The 15546-nt window shown below is 33.1% G+C and overlaps 1 protein-coding gene across 1 annotated transcript; it reads left to right on the top strand.

Annotated features, from left to right (window-relative positions):
- Positions 1–1569: 1569 nt before the first annotated feature.
- LOC110735627 (KRR1 small subunit processome component homolog) lies at positions 1570–14252 on the top strand. The gene is made up of 13 exons (XM_021915813.1): positions 1570–1708; positions 2221–2455; positions 7380–7456; positions 8855–8965; positions 9159–9227; positions 11679–11735; positions 12039–12077; positions 12469–12573; positions 12901–12983; positions 13071–13152; positions 13338–13481; positions 13562–13636; positions 13725–14252. The coding sequence occupies exons 1-13, from the start codon at positions 1604–1606 to the stop codon at positions 13830–13832; spliced, it is 1290 nt and encodes a 429-aa protein (XP_021771505.1). The 5' UTR covers positions 1570–1603; the 3' UTR covers positions 13833–14252.
- Positions 14253–15546: the final 1294 nt, after the last annotated feature.

The raw sequence follows: 15546 nt of genomic DNA on the forward strand, positions 1-15546 counted from the left end.
ACAAGTCATTAAATAAAGTCATCAAACAATCCAAGAATCATAATCTTCTTACAATGATGTCACTTCAATTTTCAAAGTATATAAAATACCTAATATGATATTATGCGAGTATTAAAAATTCATACATGCATACATACCAAAATAAAATTATGGTGATTAGTCACAATCACTAAAAATCATCTCACTCGAATTCTCCTATATCGTAAAAATAATTATTGTCAAAATAAAATTGCAAATTAAAATATTCTAAGCCTAAAACAAGAAAAAACCTTCTCATGTGAGAAATAAAAACTTGTAAGAAAACTTCTAAAACGACTACTATCATCAATAACACATACGCATCAAAATCTCTTTCAATTTAAAGTGAAATCTCGATTTTGATTACTTTGATATGAATTATTACTATAAAAAAATAACATTCATTAAATATATCTTTTTTTTTTTTTTTTTTTTTTTTTTTTTTTTTTTTTTTTTTTGAAAGGCAGAGCAAAATTAATCATTCATGGTAAGAGAGTCCATAAATACCTAAGGGCCAATTTATGAAGGAATATAGTTATCCTAGATTTGCTCAAAGCCATTAGATTCCCCTCTCTTTAACATGCTTCCACTAGAGGTTAGCAAAAGAAGAACCCAAAACAATAGCATCATGAAGAATAGTGTCCAACTGTGTCTGATAGGGAGCTCCCCTTGTGAGTCGGTTCACATCCACTTGACAGTCAGATTCAATTATGGCATCTGTCCACCCATGCTTGCGCCTCAATCGTAGCGCTACCTCAATAGCCTTTGTCTCTGCTACTTCAACCTGCCATCAAGCCCTTACCCTTCGAGTTGCAGCAAGTAGAACATGGCCATTGGAGTCTCTCGCCACAATGCCTAAATATCGTAAAAAAAGCACAATAAGAACTATATTATGGAACGGAGGGAGTATAAGATATGATTTTGTCAAATCGCAAAGAAATGTGATTGACATGTATGAAGCAAAGATCTTAAGATGATTTTATCCATTTGAATTATTGGGGTCCCTCATTGTAAGGCATACTGATTTTGGGTTGTCTCCGTCATTTCAACAACATTTATAGACTTTTGATTGTATGTTAGAAAATACCTTTCACAACACCAAACATCATCACCAACTTCCCTCGTTCTATCAATAATCTCATCGCATGTTTAAATGTATGATAGTAAACCTTATTTGCGTTGTCCTCACTCGTTATAATAGCTTAAAGGTAAATGTCGTTAATGACCTTAATTGGTATTGTGTAAGGGCTTCTTATGAAAAACTTATGTTACTTTACTGTCCTTTTGGTTGTAATTGGTATTGTGTAAGGGCTTCTTATGCCAAACTTATATTACTTTACTATCCTTTTGGTTGTTGTAAACTCAGCTTAATTAATGTAATTTCATGTGTTTTTTATTTTAAAAAAAATATATAAAAAAATTACAAATAATTGATACAAGCTTTGATGTGTGAAAATAATTAAAAATAGTTAAAACGGTAAAACCCTTATAAAGCCCACCTTGTCCTATAATTATATAAAGACTCGCCCCATTTATTTATGAGACGGATCTAACCCATATTATAAATTTATAACTATGGCGGGTCATGGCTTTTAAAAGGCCTCCATTCCTACCTCTCTCAGTTATTTCATTGAAGGGCACTCAACGTTCTCTGATGTATCTAGTATCCCCCATTGAAGCAGCTTCTAAGGTAAGTTGTTTGTTGTTGTTATCATCATATCAATTTCACAATCTAGGGTTTATATTTGATCTAATCTAATTTAATTATCAGTGCTTTAAGTTTAGGGTTCGTAAATTCTTAGATTATGAAACATCATAACCAAAAGAAAAGAAAATTATGAGCTTATTGAATCAAATATCCCTAAAATTATGTATTTTTCAAGATAATTGAATATGAAAATAAATCTCGAAGCTGGGAATTTGCAATGATAGTGTGGCAAAGTTGTGGCAGTAATTAAGGAGTAGGGAGTAAATTGTAACATGCTAATTTCGATATTCTACTATTTGTAGTATGTTGTTTACACATGATACAAAATTAAATGTAATGCAATACTCAACTTACTATATTGATGAATTGATGGATTGAGAAAAGGGAAAGCTGCATTAATTCAGAAAACTAATGCAATGGTTATTGCTTGAAATTTGACGTTCCATATCTTTGTGTTTTGTTCCTTTCTTTAATTATTTTTTCTCTATACCTAGGAGTATAAAGAAAACAAAACTTTGGAAGTGAATCCGGATTATGTTGACAATGCTAAAAATGAAGCACAAGTAGGAAAAAAGGGCCTGACTAAGCACAAGGGTAAACACGACAAGGACAAGCCATGGGATGACCCCAGTATTGACCATTGGAAAATTGAAAAATTCGACCCTTCTTGGAACGAATCTGGCTTGCTCGATGTCAGCTCTTTCTCTACTATTTTCCCCCAATATCGAGGTTTGAAATTTATTTATTTATGTATTTTGTTGTGCAATTGTATGAATGAGTTACTAAGCTAATTTTTAAATTTAATTGGGTTTTATTCTAGGAATATTTTCATGTTACTTTATACCACAAGTTGAAGTTACTGAGAAAATTTTGATTCAATGCTTTCATTGATTTATGGAGTATGCCCTTTGTGCAAGCTGATAATTTGTGCTGAAGCCAATTTTGTTTCAACAAATTTGTCTGTAAGATACCATGACTGATATGGCTAGTGTGGTGTACCAAGTATGGTAGAAGCCATATCCTAAGTTCCTTAGTCCCAAAATGATTTTGGGTCACCTAACAGGAATTGTCTTAAGGAAATGTCCGCAAAGAAAGTAGGGTATAGCAAGATAATTGATTGAATAAAAGTGGGGAGAAAAAGCTGTGTAAAGTGAGGACCAAAAAAGAGTATACAAATAATATTTAAGAGAGTTCCTTGTATAATACTTCCTATTATTGCTTTGAAGTCATACGGTAATGATTGCTTAGGAAAATAGTCAATCACTAACTTTGGTAAATAGCATTTTAAAAATACTAATTATGTGGTGCTCTAATAATCTTTTAAAAATTAAAATCCTACGTGGCGCTCTAAAATCTCGGGAAAAAACTCCCTTATATATATATATATATTAGATTTGATTATATGTGGATACATACACATCAAAGTAAACTTGAGTGTCATTGATAAAGGTCTTAATCTATTTGTTTGGAGTCTACTTTTATATATTTGTTTATTCATCTAGAGTCTTATTTTACTTTTTCTTTTTGTTCTTTTGAGGATGATAACCATTCTGTCCAAGAAAATGGGATTTCTATTTCAACCCACTTGAAAAAATGTACTCTATTAAGCTAAAAACCCCTTGAGAAATGATTATTATTATCGTCCTTTGAGGAATAAAGGATTGTTTGATGAGACATTTAAGTTGTTCTTGTTAGTCTCGTATGATGAAGCCGTGTTCAATGTTAACATACTGTTGATTCTTGAAAGTATCTTATGTAAAAATCTAGTGGGAGGTTTTCTATGTCTGATGTATGCAAAATGGTGATACAAAATTATTCGACGACACTTTTGATATATTCTAATGTAGAAGAACGATTTGAGTCACATATATTCTGGTTCTACTATAGATTGCTGAATATTATTATGAATTGGTGACTTTTGATAAAGTAGTTGTGGACCCGCAAGTTATCAATGTATTTTCTTGAGTGATTAAGTTATCGGTGTTGTTTTTCAAGTGAATTTTTTGACGTTTTACCATCTATCAAGATTTGCGGTTTCCCAAATTATCAATGTACTTTCTTGACTAATTTTGTTATCGGTGTTGTTTCTCCAGTGAATTTTTGTTTTTGTTTTTTGTTTTGTTTTGTTTTTTTTCATTTTACCATCTATGTTTATTAAAGGTTAATCAATATGTTTCTAGTAACTATAAGAGATATCTATTGCAAAATTATTTTCAGGAGTTGCTATCTAATTCATTATGACATATATAAGTTGGTCTTGTGTTTACTTACGAAAGATCTATTACGGCTTAAACCAGTTGAGTAAGATGAATTCTTAATTTCTTATCTAGTTGGCTGCCTAAATATATATTTCAAAAGGTACTAATTTAGACGTGTATAAATTGAATGAATGACAAAACGGTTTTTAATACCACGACTCACTAATCTACAGTTTTGCAAATTTCAAATAATCTTTTTTCAATTACAGAGTAACATTGTTACATACTTCGTAATAATAAGTCGTTGAGTTTGTTATTCATTTGTTGCTATGAGCATTAACAACAACATTAGACATATTAGAAGGGGCAAATTGTAACCAACAAATTACAATTTTTTTTATAACGATTTTACAAGATTTAAAGTTGACAGACTAAAAGTCTAAAACTCTGGAGGATCACTTCCCATGACCCTAATATAATTGAGCAAGTCTATCCTATTGAAATTACTGCTTTGGTAGATAGAACAACAATGGAAATTACAGGATAACAATAAATGAGCAAAGAGCAAGAGAAAAAGTACAGAAAGCCTAAGGGTATGCTAACCCTCTTGCTCTTTCATCATTCACCTTCATCTCTTCAAAAGCTTTCTGATCCTATTTTCTTCAGGTTCCTCTTCCCCTCAAGAAAGTCCTCTGGTCTGTTAATTATTGAGCTTGATACCCCTATTAATTGGTTTGAGCACTTTGATTCACCCTCATCACCACTGGAACTCATCATCACTATCCTTTTTCTTTTTCTTGTGTTAATTATTAGTTTAGAGAAAACATCGAATCTAGCCTTGGTCTGATAAGCTAGGTGTTCTGTTCTTTGATCAAGTATCTCAAAATTCTGATGGGAATCAGCCATAAGATTTTTTTTTACCAATTCCTCTACCATAGTGATCACATACACGTGACATAATAGCTCATATCAACAATCATTAGCCTAAAGTAAACAGCACACACATCTGATATCAATAATCGACCTTGTCTATAAGCAGATAATAACCAAAGTTCATTATCACAAAGCATATAACAACAGGAACTACTCACTGTAAGTCTGTAATAGCACAATCTAAAGCAAACCTTGAACTTACCAGCTATGTGTCACAAACACAAAACAACCACTTTGAGTATCAACTAAAGCAGCTCCTTACTCCAAATCAAACTCAACTTGAACACACCTTCAATTTGAAGAGTAAATTTAATAAGAACACTAAATTAACTACACAAAACCCCAAAAAACACATGAAGAAATGCAAAATACAACTAACCTTACGCAAAAGTCCATCAACAGGCTGGATTCCTCACTAAATTAACAATCCATTTGTTCTCTCTCTGCACGTATATATGTCATGACTTCCCACTTTAATTAGTTTTATACTCTAATTGGGCTTACTCAATTATATATATGTAATCTATATATTCTACCAAAACAATAAATATAAAGTAAAAGCAAGACTAAGTCACAGCTCTACAAACAATACAACACAAGTAAGCGAAAGTACAAATACGGCCTTTTTGTACCTTTTTTTTTAATCACAGTATGTATATCAAACAATAGAATAGATATGAAAACAATCTATATACACCATCTTTACCTGATAACCCATACCCTACTCGATACAGTCTATTCAAAAGTAACGTACAGTCTAAGAATTGCTGATATTTTGAGCCAAAGAAGAAGAGTGATGCCTACACCAAGTTACTAATCATCGTTATTCAATTTAATTTAATTGGAATTGGAATTGGAATTATATTTTACCTAAATTTAGATCCAAAAAACCAATGAAACCTTAATAACAGCCTCACAAATTGTCAATTAAATTAAGCAACATAACTATTTGACAAATTCCCGAATAAAGATAATCTGAATCACCTTCACAAACAATTTTTAAAGTTGCTAAGCCAATTTCACATCAAACCAAACTTTTGTAAAAGGTGCTTAACCAATTTCAGATCAAATAAACTAACAAATTCCAGTTCAAATTAACTAAGTTATAATAGCACCACACAAATTTCAGATAAAAAAACTCACTAATATCACATCAAATTACCAAACTAAATTACAAAGGCAACACACAGCTACTTACATAACACCGCACACACACTTAATTAGCTATTTTTGTAATTGCTAAACCAAGTTCAAAACAAATTAACTAACTAATCTACAATAAGAACACACAAAGACTCACATAAACGCACCCGGCTTCTTCTTGATTCCAACAGCTTATACACAACCCACTAAGCTCAACCCAAAAAAATGTCAATTAATAAAGCTTACTTTAATTGGGCCAGATATAATTTTTTTTTTTTTTTTTGAAGAAATTAATTGGGCCAGATTAAACAGAGAAAATTACTTATACTTATTCCACGATTAAAATCGCAACATTACACTAAAAAATCACAGTAATTAAATTAATCCAAAACAAGAATAACATCTCAACAAAATTAGAACTGGGTGAATTCAATCTGATGAGATCCAATTGCTATTGCAGATCCATCATAGATGATGAATCGAGTTCTTTTTGTTCCTTGATCAATTGATCTGATGAATACTTCGAATGATTTTGACATTGTTTGATGATCTCTCTCCTCCCCTGTTTCGATAGATTCAATGGGAAGAAGATGGAAGATGAATTGAAAAGAGGGGGAGCGTTGAACCGTTGAGATTAAATTATGAGAATTGAGTGTGAAATTTGAGGTGGGAAAACAGAGAAATTAAAAGAAAAAAAAAACAATTTTTTAGACTTATAGAAAATAAATTAAAATCAAATTGAGATGTTAAAAATTCTATAGAATAAATCATACATACAAAAAACAGAGAAATTAAAAACCAGAAATGAAAAATTCTCATGTCCGAAAACAAAGAATAACACCAGATTGATTAAATTGTAAGCAAAAATAATCAATGAAAAGGCCAAAAAGAAATATTAACTCTTGGTTGCTCTTGAAGAACAGCTCGTGCAGCCAGCTTTATTAGCTCCCAAAATATGGAGAAGGAGATGAGAGTGCAGAGTGGAAAAGATGGGAGAAGAAGAGTGAGGAGAGAGATTGAATGAGATTCTTCAAAAGCAAAATAAAAGGTTTAGAGGAAAACCGAGAGGGGCAAAATAAACCATCATTTCACTAAAGGCAGGGGCTGTAGCAGGCAATAGCATCATTGCATTATTCATTTGAACAGTAGCTTATAAATACGGTTTATTTGAACAGTGCTGGAACTATAAACTTTTATAGAAGGGTTATAGATTAGTATGAACTATAAACCACCAATTATTTTGAGATGACTTTAATTTTTGGTGCATTAATCTTTGGCAGGCTGGTGTCATCTTTCTTTCTTCCCCCCTTTTTTTTTTATTTGTATTACTTATAGTGTTTAGTTATTCAATGCTGAATTTTCTTTTCTATATCTTTCAGAAAAATACCTCCAAGATGTTTGGCCAACAGTAAAGGCTGCATTGCGCGAGCATGGTATTTCATGTGAGCTTAATTTGGTAGGGTTTTGCTCTTTCACCTTCAAAATTGGACAAGCTTACATTTGATTTTTTGACAAACTAATAATATTGAGTATTGACTATATATCTGTGGTTGTTGACTATTGATAATACTTTTTTAAGGTGGATTTATTTATGTGGTTGTTGACCGTTGATAATAGTTTTTAAGGTGGATTTATACTTAGTCCCCCCCCCCCACCCCTCCTAAAAAAAAAAATATCATTAGATGGTTGTGATTGTCAGATGTAATGCTTGTGATGGTAACAAAATTGTCATGGTTGGCTAACCAATGCCGCATGAAGGAATGGCACTATTAGGATTAAGGATGTCATTGACAATGTTTACCATTGAATTATTGAGAATCAATCTATTGTTGATTACCTGAATTATCTCCTCACAGTCTCAGTGGTATTTTAGTTTGCACCAACCCTTTTTGGATAAGCTCTTTGATAAGGTTGAGGATTGCCAAGTGCTAACGCTTTAAGTTATGCTGCTGAAATTCCGAGGTTGTGGATCCTTTACACAGCTATCAATCTGGTTGGATGATTTGAGTCTAAGAAACCACCCATCTCCACTTTGGGAATTAGGATAGTGTTGGCTTATTGGGCATTCACCTTGGTGGTGTACTGAAGAGAAGAATCTATTTCTTGGGAGGAAAAATTCCTCAGGGGTTTTGTAGAGGCTTACCTTTTGCTTCCAGTGCTGTTTTACTTGGGGTCTTGTGAATACATGTTTGTTATTATATTCAAGTTCATACTACTGAAAGGTTTACCTCAGCTAAATCTCCACTTATCCTCATTTAGGTTATTGAATACAGAAGTTATGGTTCCTGTTATCCATTCATGCAGTGTAATGGAAGTTTTCACTTGGGTATATAGACCAAAGTAGCTTAACATCTGGATTTTGGAAAAGTGTAAGCCCCAACACATGATGGGATCAAGTTTAATGCCTCTTTTTTTAGGATACTCATTGATTGCTATAGCATCACGCATGAAGATATTCTGCTTGTGAAGAATATCCAATAATTCATATTCTGGAGCTTTCTTAGATTGTGAAATTACTAGAGAGTTGACTAAGAGTGTAGATAATGGTCTCATTAAGTGGGCATAGCTTGACTTGGATGATTATATAACTCTATCTATCTGCACTCTCTTCTTGCAGATTTTCTAGGATCTTGTCTTTTGATTCTTGATGTCTATTGTTAAAGTAATATTTCAGGAGTATGTTCTAGGGGATAGAGGGGAATTAATGTGTTAAGGGTGTTTGGGGGAATGAAATGGGGAGGTTTTTTAACCCACAAAAGATATATGAAAAACAATTGGGCCACCCATATAAGTGGGAAGGAACATTTATTGACAAAGGGAGTAACTGTTTATCTATCTCTTTCTTTTTGTGCAGGTTGAAGGTACCATGACTGTTTCAACAACTAGAAAGACCAGAGATCCATACATTATAGTGAAATCAAGGGACCTTATTAAACTTTTGTCAAGAAGTGTTCCGGCACCTCAGGTATGTCTTTAGCTCTGTTTGTAGTTAATCCTTATTTTGCTAGTATCATCTCCCCACAATTAAGATTCTGTTTGAATGCTTATGCAACACTTGTCTGATCAGGCCATCCTCATTTGTATGGAAACCTCCATTCCTGTTTTTAATTGTAGTTTTTGGTGCACTTTGATATGGTTCTCTTATGTGTTGATTTCAGGCAATCAAGATACTCGATGACGAAATGCAATGTGACATTATCAAGATTGGTAATCTTGTGAGAAATAAGGTGTGGTTCATTCTGCTGAAATTGTTTTTACTATTTTCGCAATATTTGTCATTGGTGGAATGTTTTTTCTACAAATTGTCAATTTATGCTCCTTACTTTTGATGCATGTATAATTTAGTTGCTTTTCTATCATTCATAATCATTTGACAAACAAAATTGAAGATATAGCTATGATTAGCCCCTTAAATGTTATACTTGTGTGTTTTCAGTTGGTTTAGGAATTTCAGAGCCTAAGCAAAAAGTTTAAGAGTAGAAAACTCCTGGTAGAAAGCTATGCTCGAAAACTCAAATCTTATAAGACTAACCTTAGGTTGACACTGTATATGGTGCCACTTTCCTTAGAAAGTAGTAGACTAGTAGTCAAACATCCTGTAATGCTCTAGAGAATTTAAGGCAAATGGTCAATTCAACTGATAAAAGCATAAAGCTTGGTATTAATTACAAAGATGAGAACTGTTTAGAGGTTCTCTTTTGATCTTCTCTCCCAATATATTTTTCAAATTTCTTCACACCTCTTGTATATGATTACAATTGTTCATAAGTAATACCAACCTCTTTGTCTTCCTCTACCCATTTCCCAGATTGTGCTCCACCTAGTGTTTCTTTCTTTTGTCTCATCTTTTGCTGGCCACTGCCAAGAGTACTTATGAGCACAGGTGGCCTGATTTAGTTTATCACATTGTCGTACCCTCAAGTCTATATCCTGTATTGGACACACTTGTGTCCCGGTGCCTATGAAGTCAGAATTTCCCATGTCCAACTCTTGGATCTCATAACTGAGCCAAACAACTGATAGGCTAACTATCATAGCAGGCTTCTACCTTTTGGAAGAATTTAGGATATGCAGATTATACCATGAGTGTCTTTTTAAGCTTTCCGATTCTTGATCTTATGGGTGCAATCACTTAATTCAACTGTTAGTGAGAACGGAAACTTTTCCAGGGAACTGAAGAAGACTCAGTGTGTTAGACAAAATTTTAAATTCTTAGGCAAATCAAGTTTCTCAGTTAGGACTAGTTTCAGCAATTTTACTAGAACTTGCTGAACTGAAGAAAAGAAGGGCAGTTTGAGTTGTGGTGTTTCAGCTGTGTCCTTAAATGTTGAAAGTCCTAAAACACATTAGTATCCATCAAAAGCCATGCTCCATTTTATCCTTTTTTTGCTCTCTCCTTGTACCTTGCTCAAGGTTGCGAGGCTCAGCCTTTTTTTATCCGAACTGGTTGATCTTGATATCCTTCCCTTATTTTGGTTGAAGGTTTGTCAAATACATACTCAGGCACTGTCCGCCGGGGAACAGTTTTTAACAGCATATAATGTCTTGGCCAAGTCAAAACTTTACTTAAGGTGAATTTGGTGAAGTATTTTTTTGATGTAGCTCTTAGAGATTGAGAATTGATTTGTAAAGACTATAAATGTGATTTATTTCTGTCTGTAACTACAAGATTGGGGCAGGAGGGTATGTTCTGTTCACTTTTTTAGAACTTATTCGTAGTTTTTATTAGAATCAGTCCAAAAAAAAATATTAAACCAGAAAATTTATGGCCAACTCTTAATTGTGTTTTCTTATTGCCAAATTTCTAGAACTTCATATTATGAAAATTAGATATTTAGAACATACACAATTAGATGGATTTTGTTCCTACATGACAGTCAAACCAAGAGATAAGATCAGACCAGACCACAAATTTACCGACCAGGACATCGGACCTTAAAAAATTTAGATCATAAAACGTTATTTCAGTTGAAAAGAAAATAGGCTTAGTTACTAGTCATAACTTGAATTCTTGAAAGCCATTCTAAATCAGCTTAACTCCCTAGTTCCATATTAACAAAAGGAACTATTAATAAAGATGAGCTCCCACTTGCAAAAGAACCCCATCTAATCAGAGCAACTTTAGTGATGCGTCCTGCAGAACTGCACACTTTAACCATTCCTGAAGCAGTACTTTCTGCCAGGATTGTTTGGCTACAGTTGTGGAGCACCTTGGTCAGAAAATCAGTAATAAATTCTTTTAGTACACTTTTTTTTTTTTAATTATGTGTGGATAGAGTTATGTCTTCACCCGGACATTGTTTGTGTGATGTAAAACATGTAAAAGAAAGAGGAAGAGAAATAGACGATGGGATGGGGGTGAAGAAAGGATTATATTGTACATACACTAATACATACTCAATACAATTTCTCCTTTGAGCAAGAAAAACAAAAATGTTCAAATAGGAAATAATTTCTCCCTACGGTTATCTCATGAAACTGTTCCTTCTTGAAGTCTTTATTTGCATGTGTTTAAGCTCAGGTTATATTGCTAGTAACTCACAACCAACCCATGTCCTTATGTGCATATTTCGTTTCATGTCTGATTCTCTGTCCAAAAGTGATAGTCTGTGGCTTTATGTGTACGATGGATACATTTCTTTGGAAGGATCTTGATTGGTTTGTTTTGCTAATTGTAGGCACGCTTTGTCAAAAGGAGACAACATCTTCTAGGTCCCAATAATTCTACCTTGAAGGTTTGTAATATTAATCTTATTATGGAGTTCTGCTTTTGAGAAAGTGAGAGAAGTGAACTGTGCGGATCTTGTAGGAAGTTTTGTGCTATGCTGGACTGATGGCCAAAAGAATAGCTCAAACTTTATTCCATTATCCCCCCACCCCACCCCAAACGCACACACACTTTTTTTTTTAAGAAAAAAAAAAGGAATCCTCCCCTGAGGTTGACAAAGCTTTGTAGGGATTTCGGATATGAAGTTGGTAGGTGGATCGTTGGGAACATGCACTTAGTTCCTTGGCTTATTGTTTTGTACTGTATGCAGGCACTTGAAATCTTAACAGGCTGCTACATCCTTGTTCAGGTATGCATCAAGAACTTCTTGTTAATGTTGGAGATCCTTTCTTTTCAGAGCATTTTTTAGGAGTACCAGTCCTCTTTTAAGTAATTGTGACTTTGGTGTGGCTGTATATCCAAAAGTAAAAGTGTTAATTTACCATCAAAAATAATTTTCTATTATTTTCCCAGAGATTCCATTACTGAAACATTCCTGCAGCCCTTGCCCCAAATTCTTTTTTTTAGGAGGGTGAGGCTGTGTTCACCAGAGTTCAGATACCCCCAAAATATGATTATATTTTACTGCAAAGTTGGGATTATTAGGACTGGCCCCTTTTTTTTTTTTTTTTTTTTTTTTTTTTTAAAGATCATTCTTATAAATTGTCGATCCCTTTTTGCTCTTCTTGCCATTTATGCAGGGAAACACAGTTGCAGCCATGGGATCTTTTAAAGGATTGAAACAAGTGCGGAGAATTGTAGAAGACTGCATACAGAATAAAATGCATCCAATATATCATATCAAGGTACACAATACTCATCCGCTTCTCTTTTTGCTGGGTGTTGTAGACTTACAGCAGCTCTGCCTCAAACAGGATCTGGGTTTTGAAAAAAAAAAAAGGGGGGGGGGGGGGGGTGGGGGGGTGGGGGGGGTGGTGGAGGGAGGAGGTTTTTTGTTGCTTGTTGGTATTTCTCTGTTTCTCAACGACAGAGGTAATATTGCTCACTGGCTGCTGAAAAATTGAAGCCAACATTGTTGAATGAAGGCATTTGCTCTTGGGATTTGGGCATATACACTTGTCATTGAAGTTATATACTCAATTACTCACTCTGTTGTTCAATTTCATTGACAGATTCTCATGATGAAGAGGGAACTTGCCAAGGATCCCGCCCTTGCAACTGAGAACTGGGAAAGGTTTTTGCCACAGTTCAAGAAGTATGACTATTTGGATTGAAATTTATGTTTGTATTTTAAAAAGCATTATATATCTGTGTGTCATCTAATTTTTTTCTTGAACTTCAGGAAGAATGTTCAGAAAAAGAAAGGCAAGGGTAAGGAGAAGAAACCTTATACACCATTCCCCCCTCCACAGCAGCCTAGTAAGGTGAGAACTACAGTCCTTGTAAATCTTATCTATCTGGTGTGGGAGTTTCTAGCTTGTAAATAATGGGGTAAACTTATATGGATGGATGGCTGATTTAAGAAACACATTTGTGGTTGATGTTGAAATTGTTATGTTTGGACACCTTTTTTGTTCTTGTGAGCAATATTAACAAGTATACCCTGTAGATTGACCAACAACTGGAAACTGGAGAGTACTTCTGGAGTGAGGAAAAGAAGTCAACAAAGATGCGGCAGGAGAAGGAGGAGAAGCAGGCCGAGAAGACAACTGAAAACAAACGAAAAAGAGAAGCTGCATTTATTCCACCTGAGGTTTGAGATGTTCAACTTTTCAGTGGTAATCATTAAAGTTATTTGCTAGAATTTTGACACCATGTGCTATTACATTACAGGAACTTGTAATGCAAGGGCATAATAGTGCAACAGATGGTAAAGGTGATGTTAGTTCCATGGCACTATCATTGAAGGTAATTGAGCAGAGCGATTTCATCCTTTTTAAATATTGCTTTGCTATACTTGGCTGGTTTGTTAAATTGGGGTTGCATAATTCTGCAGCAAAAATCAAAAGAATTTAAAAAGCAGAAATCTGCCAACCACGTGGATCCTCAAGCATATATCGCTGAAGCACCTGCAAAGAAGAAGATCAAAAGCTCCAAATCTTGACCCCTCAAGCATATATCGCTGAAGCATAGGCAAAGAAGATCAAAAGCTCCAAATCTTAACCCCTCAAGCATATATTGCTGAAGCACCGGCAAAGAAGAAGATCAAAAGCTCCAAATCTTGACTGAAGAATCTTGGACTTACCAATTGAGCAAGAACTCGCCGTATCATCATAATTTTCAACAATCCATATTTGCCAATTTTGATGTTAGTGAAACTGATTCCATTAGGTTGATATGGATTTCTAATACCATGAAGTTCAACATAATTTTATCTTTTAAGCTAATGTGTATCAAAGCTTTGTGTTCAATTTTGGTTGATTTTTTGGTCGTAAGGGTTTCATTTGCGAGACATATAAAATTCCTTTGTTGCAAATAATAAGACAAAGCCAGTATTATTAAAAGTTGGATGCACGAGTTGTAATCCCCCGTATTTTTATTTTTTATAAATGAAATTTTATTTTATTTATAATATTTATTTGTATTTTTCCAGAATTTAATTTTCAAATTATTAATTTGGGTTAAAAATTATTTTAGGCTAAATTATTTTATCAACCTATATCCTACAATCCCTTATTATAAAAACAAAGTCTAACCCATTTGTTTATTTAATTGGCCCATTATTTTCATAAGGCTCAACTCTATCCTACAATTTTCTCCTATAAATACCCCATGAATCCCCAAATTTTCCCCACACAAAAAGGTTAGTTTTATTTTCTTCCTTTTTCTTATTATTTTCATAAAGCTTATGTAATTGAATTTTGGGTTTTGGTTTTTATTGCTTGAAATTAGTTTATTTAATATCAAAATCATGTTTTTGATGTTTTAAATTAATAATTTCAGATTATAATTGTTGTTTTAATTTTCAGATTTTGTAATTTTAAACCTAGGGTTTTAATTTAGTTAAATTGGGATTTTAGGGTTCTAATGATCAATTAATTTGGGGCTTTTGTTCCTATTGAATTTATAATGATTAATTAAGCATAAAAACAAATTTTCAGTTTTCCGTAATCAACTTATGATCTTCGTTTTTAATTTATTTTTAATCACGTTTAGATTCTAACTCGTCCGATTTTTACAAAAAAAAATAGTGTTTTTCGTGTGTAAACAACGTTTTAATCAAAACTCACTACCCTCTCGTGGCCAAAATCAGCCTTTAAATATGGTTTTCGGGCAGTTTTTGATTTTTAACGAAGGTTTAATGTTTAAAATAAATTTTCAGATTTTTATAAAGCTTTAAACTTGTTGTAATTTTGTGAATAAGTATGTATTTTAATGTTTTTATGTAGGAAATTTTAAGAATAATATATAAACTTTTAATTCTAGCAAAAAGGAAGGTTTTTAAGTGTTGTTTAATTGAATTTTGAAGGTTTGATTGAGTTTTTATGAAACTAATTGAATTCTAATTATAAATTTCAAGTTTAGATTGTTGTATTCATTCCTTTTACTATTAAATTAAATTTTTAGATTTTTAATCTTGGTTTTAAAGGTTTTAAATCATGGTTTTATGATGGATTTTTAGGCTTTTAACATACTAACCTACTATTAATTGATTATTTCAAGTAGAGATGTTTATGAGGTTGTTTTATAATCTTAAACTAAATTTTCAGATTATAATCCTTACTTTAAAGTTGCTGGAATTTAATGTTATAAGCGATATTTTCATGATTTTAACATATAAACTTATACTTGAACTATTGAATTATTAACTTTGACTA

The sequence above is a fragment of the Chenopodium quinoa genome, unplaced genomic scaffold (assembly GCF_001683475.1).
Source record: "Chenopodium quinoa cultivar QQ74 unplaced genomic scaffold, ASM168347v1, whole genome shotgun sequence".
NCBI lineage: Eukaryota > Viridiplantae > Streptophyta > Magnoliopsida > Caryophyllales > Amaranthaceae > Chenopodium > Chenopodium quinoa.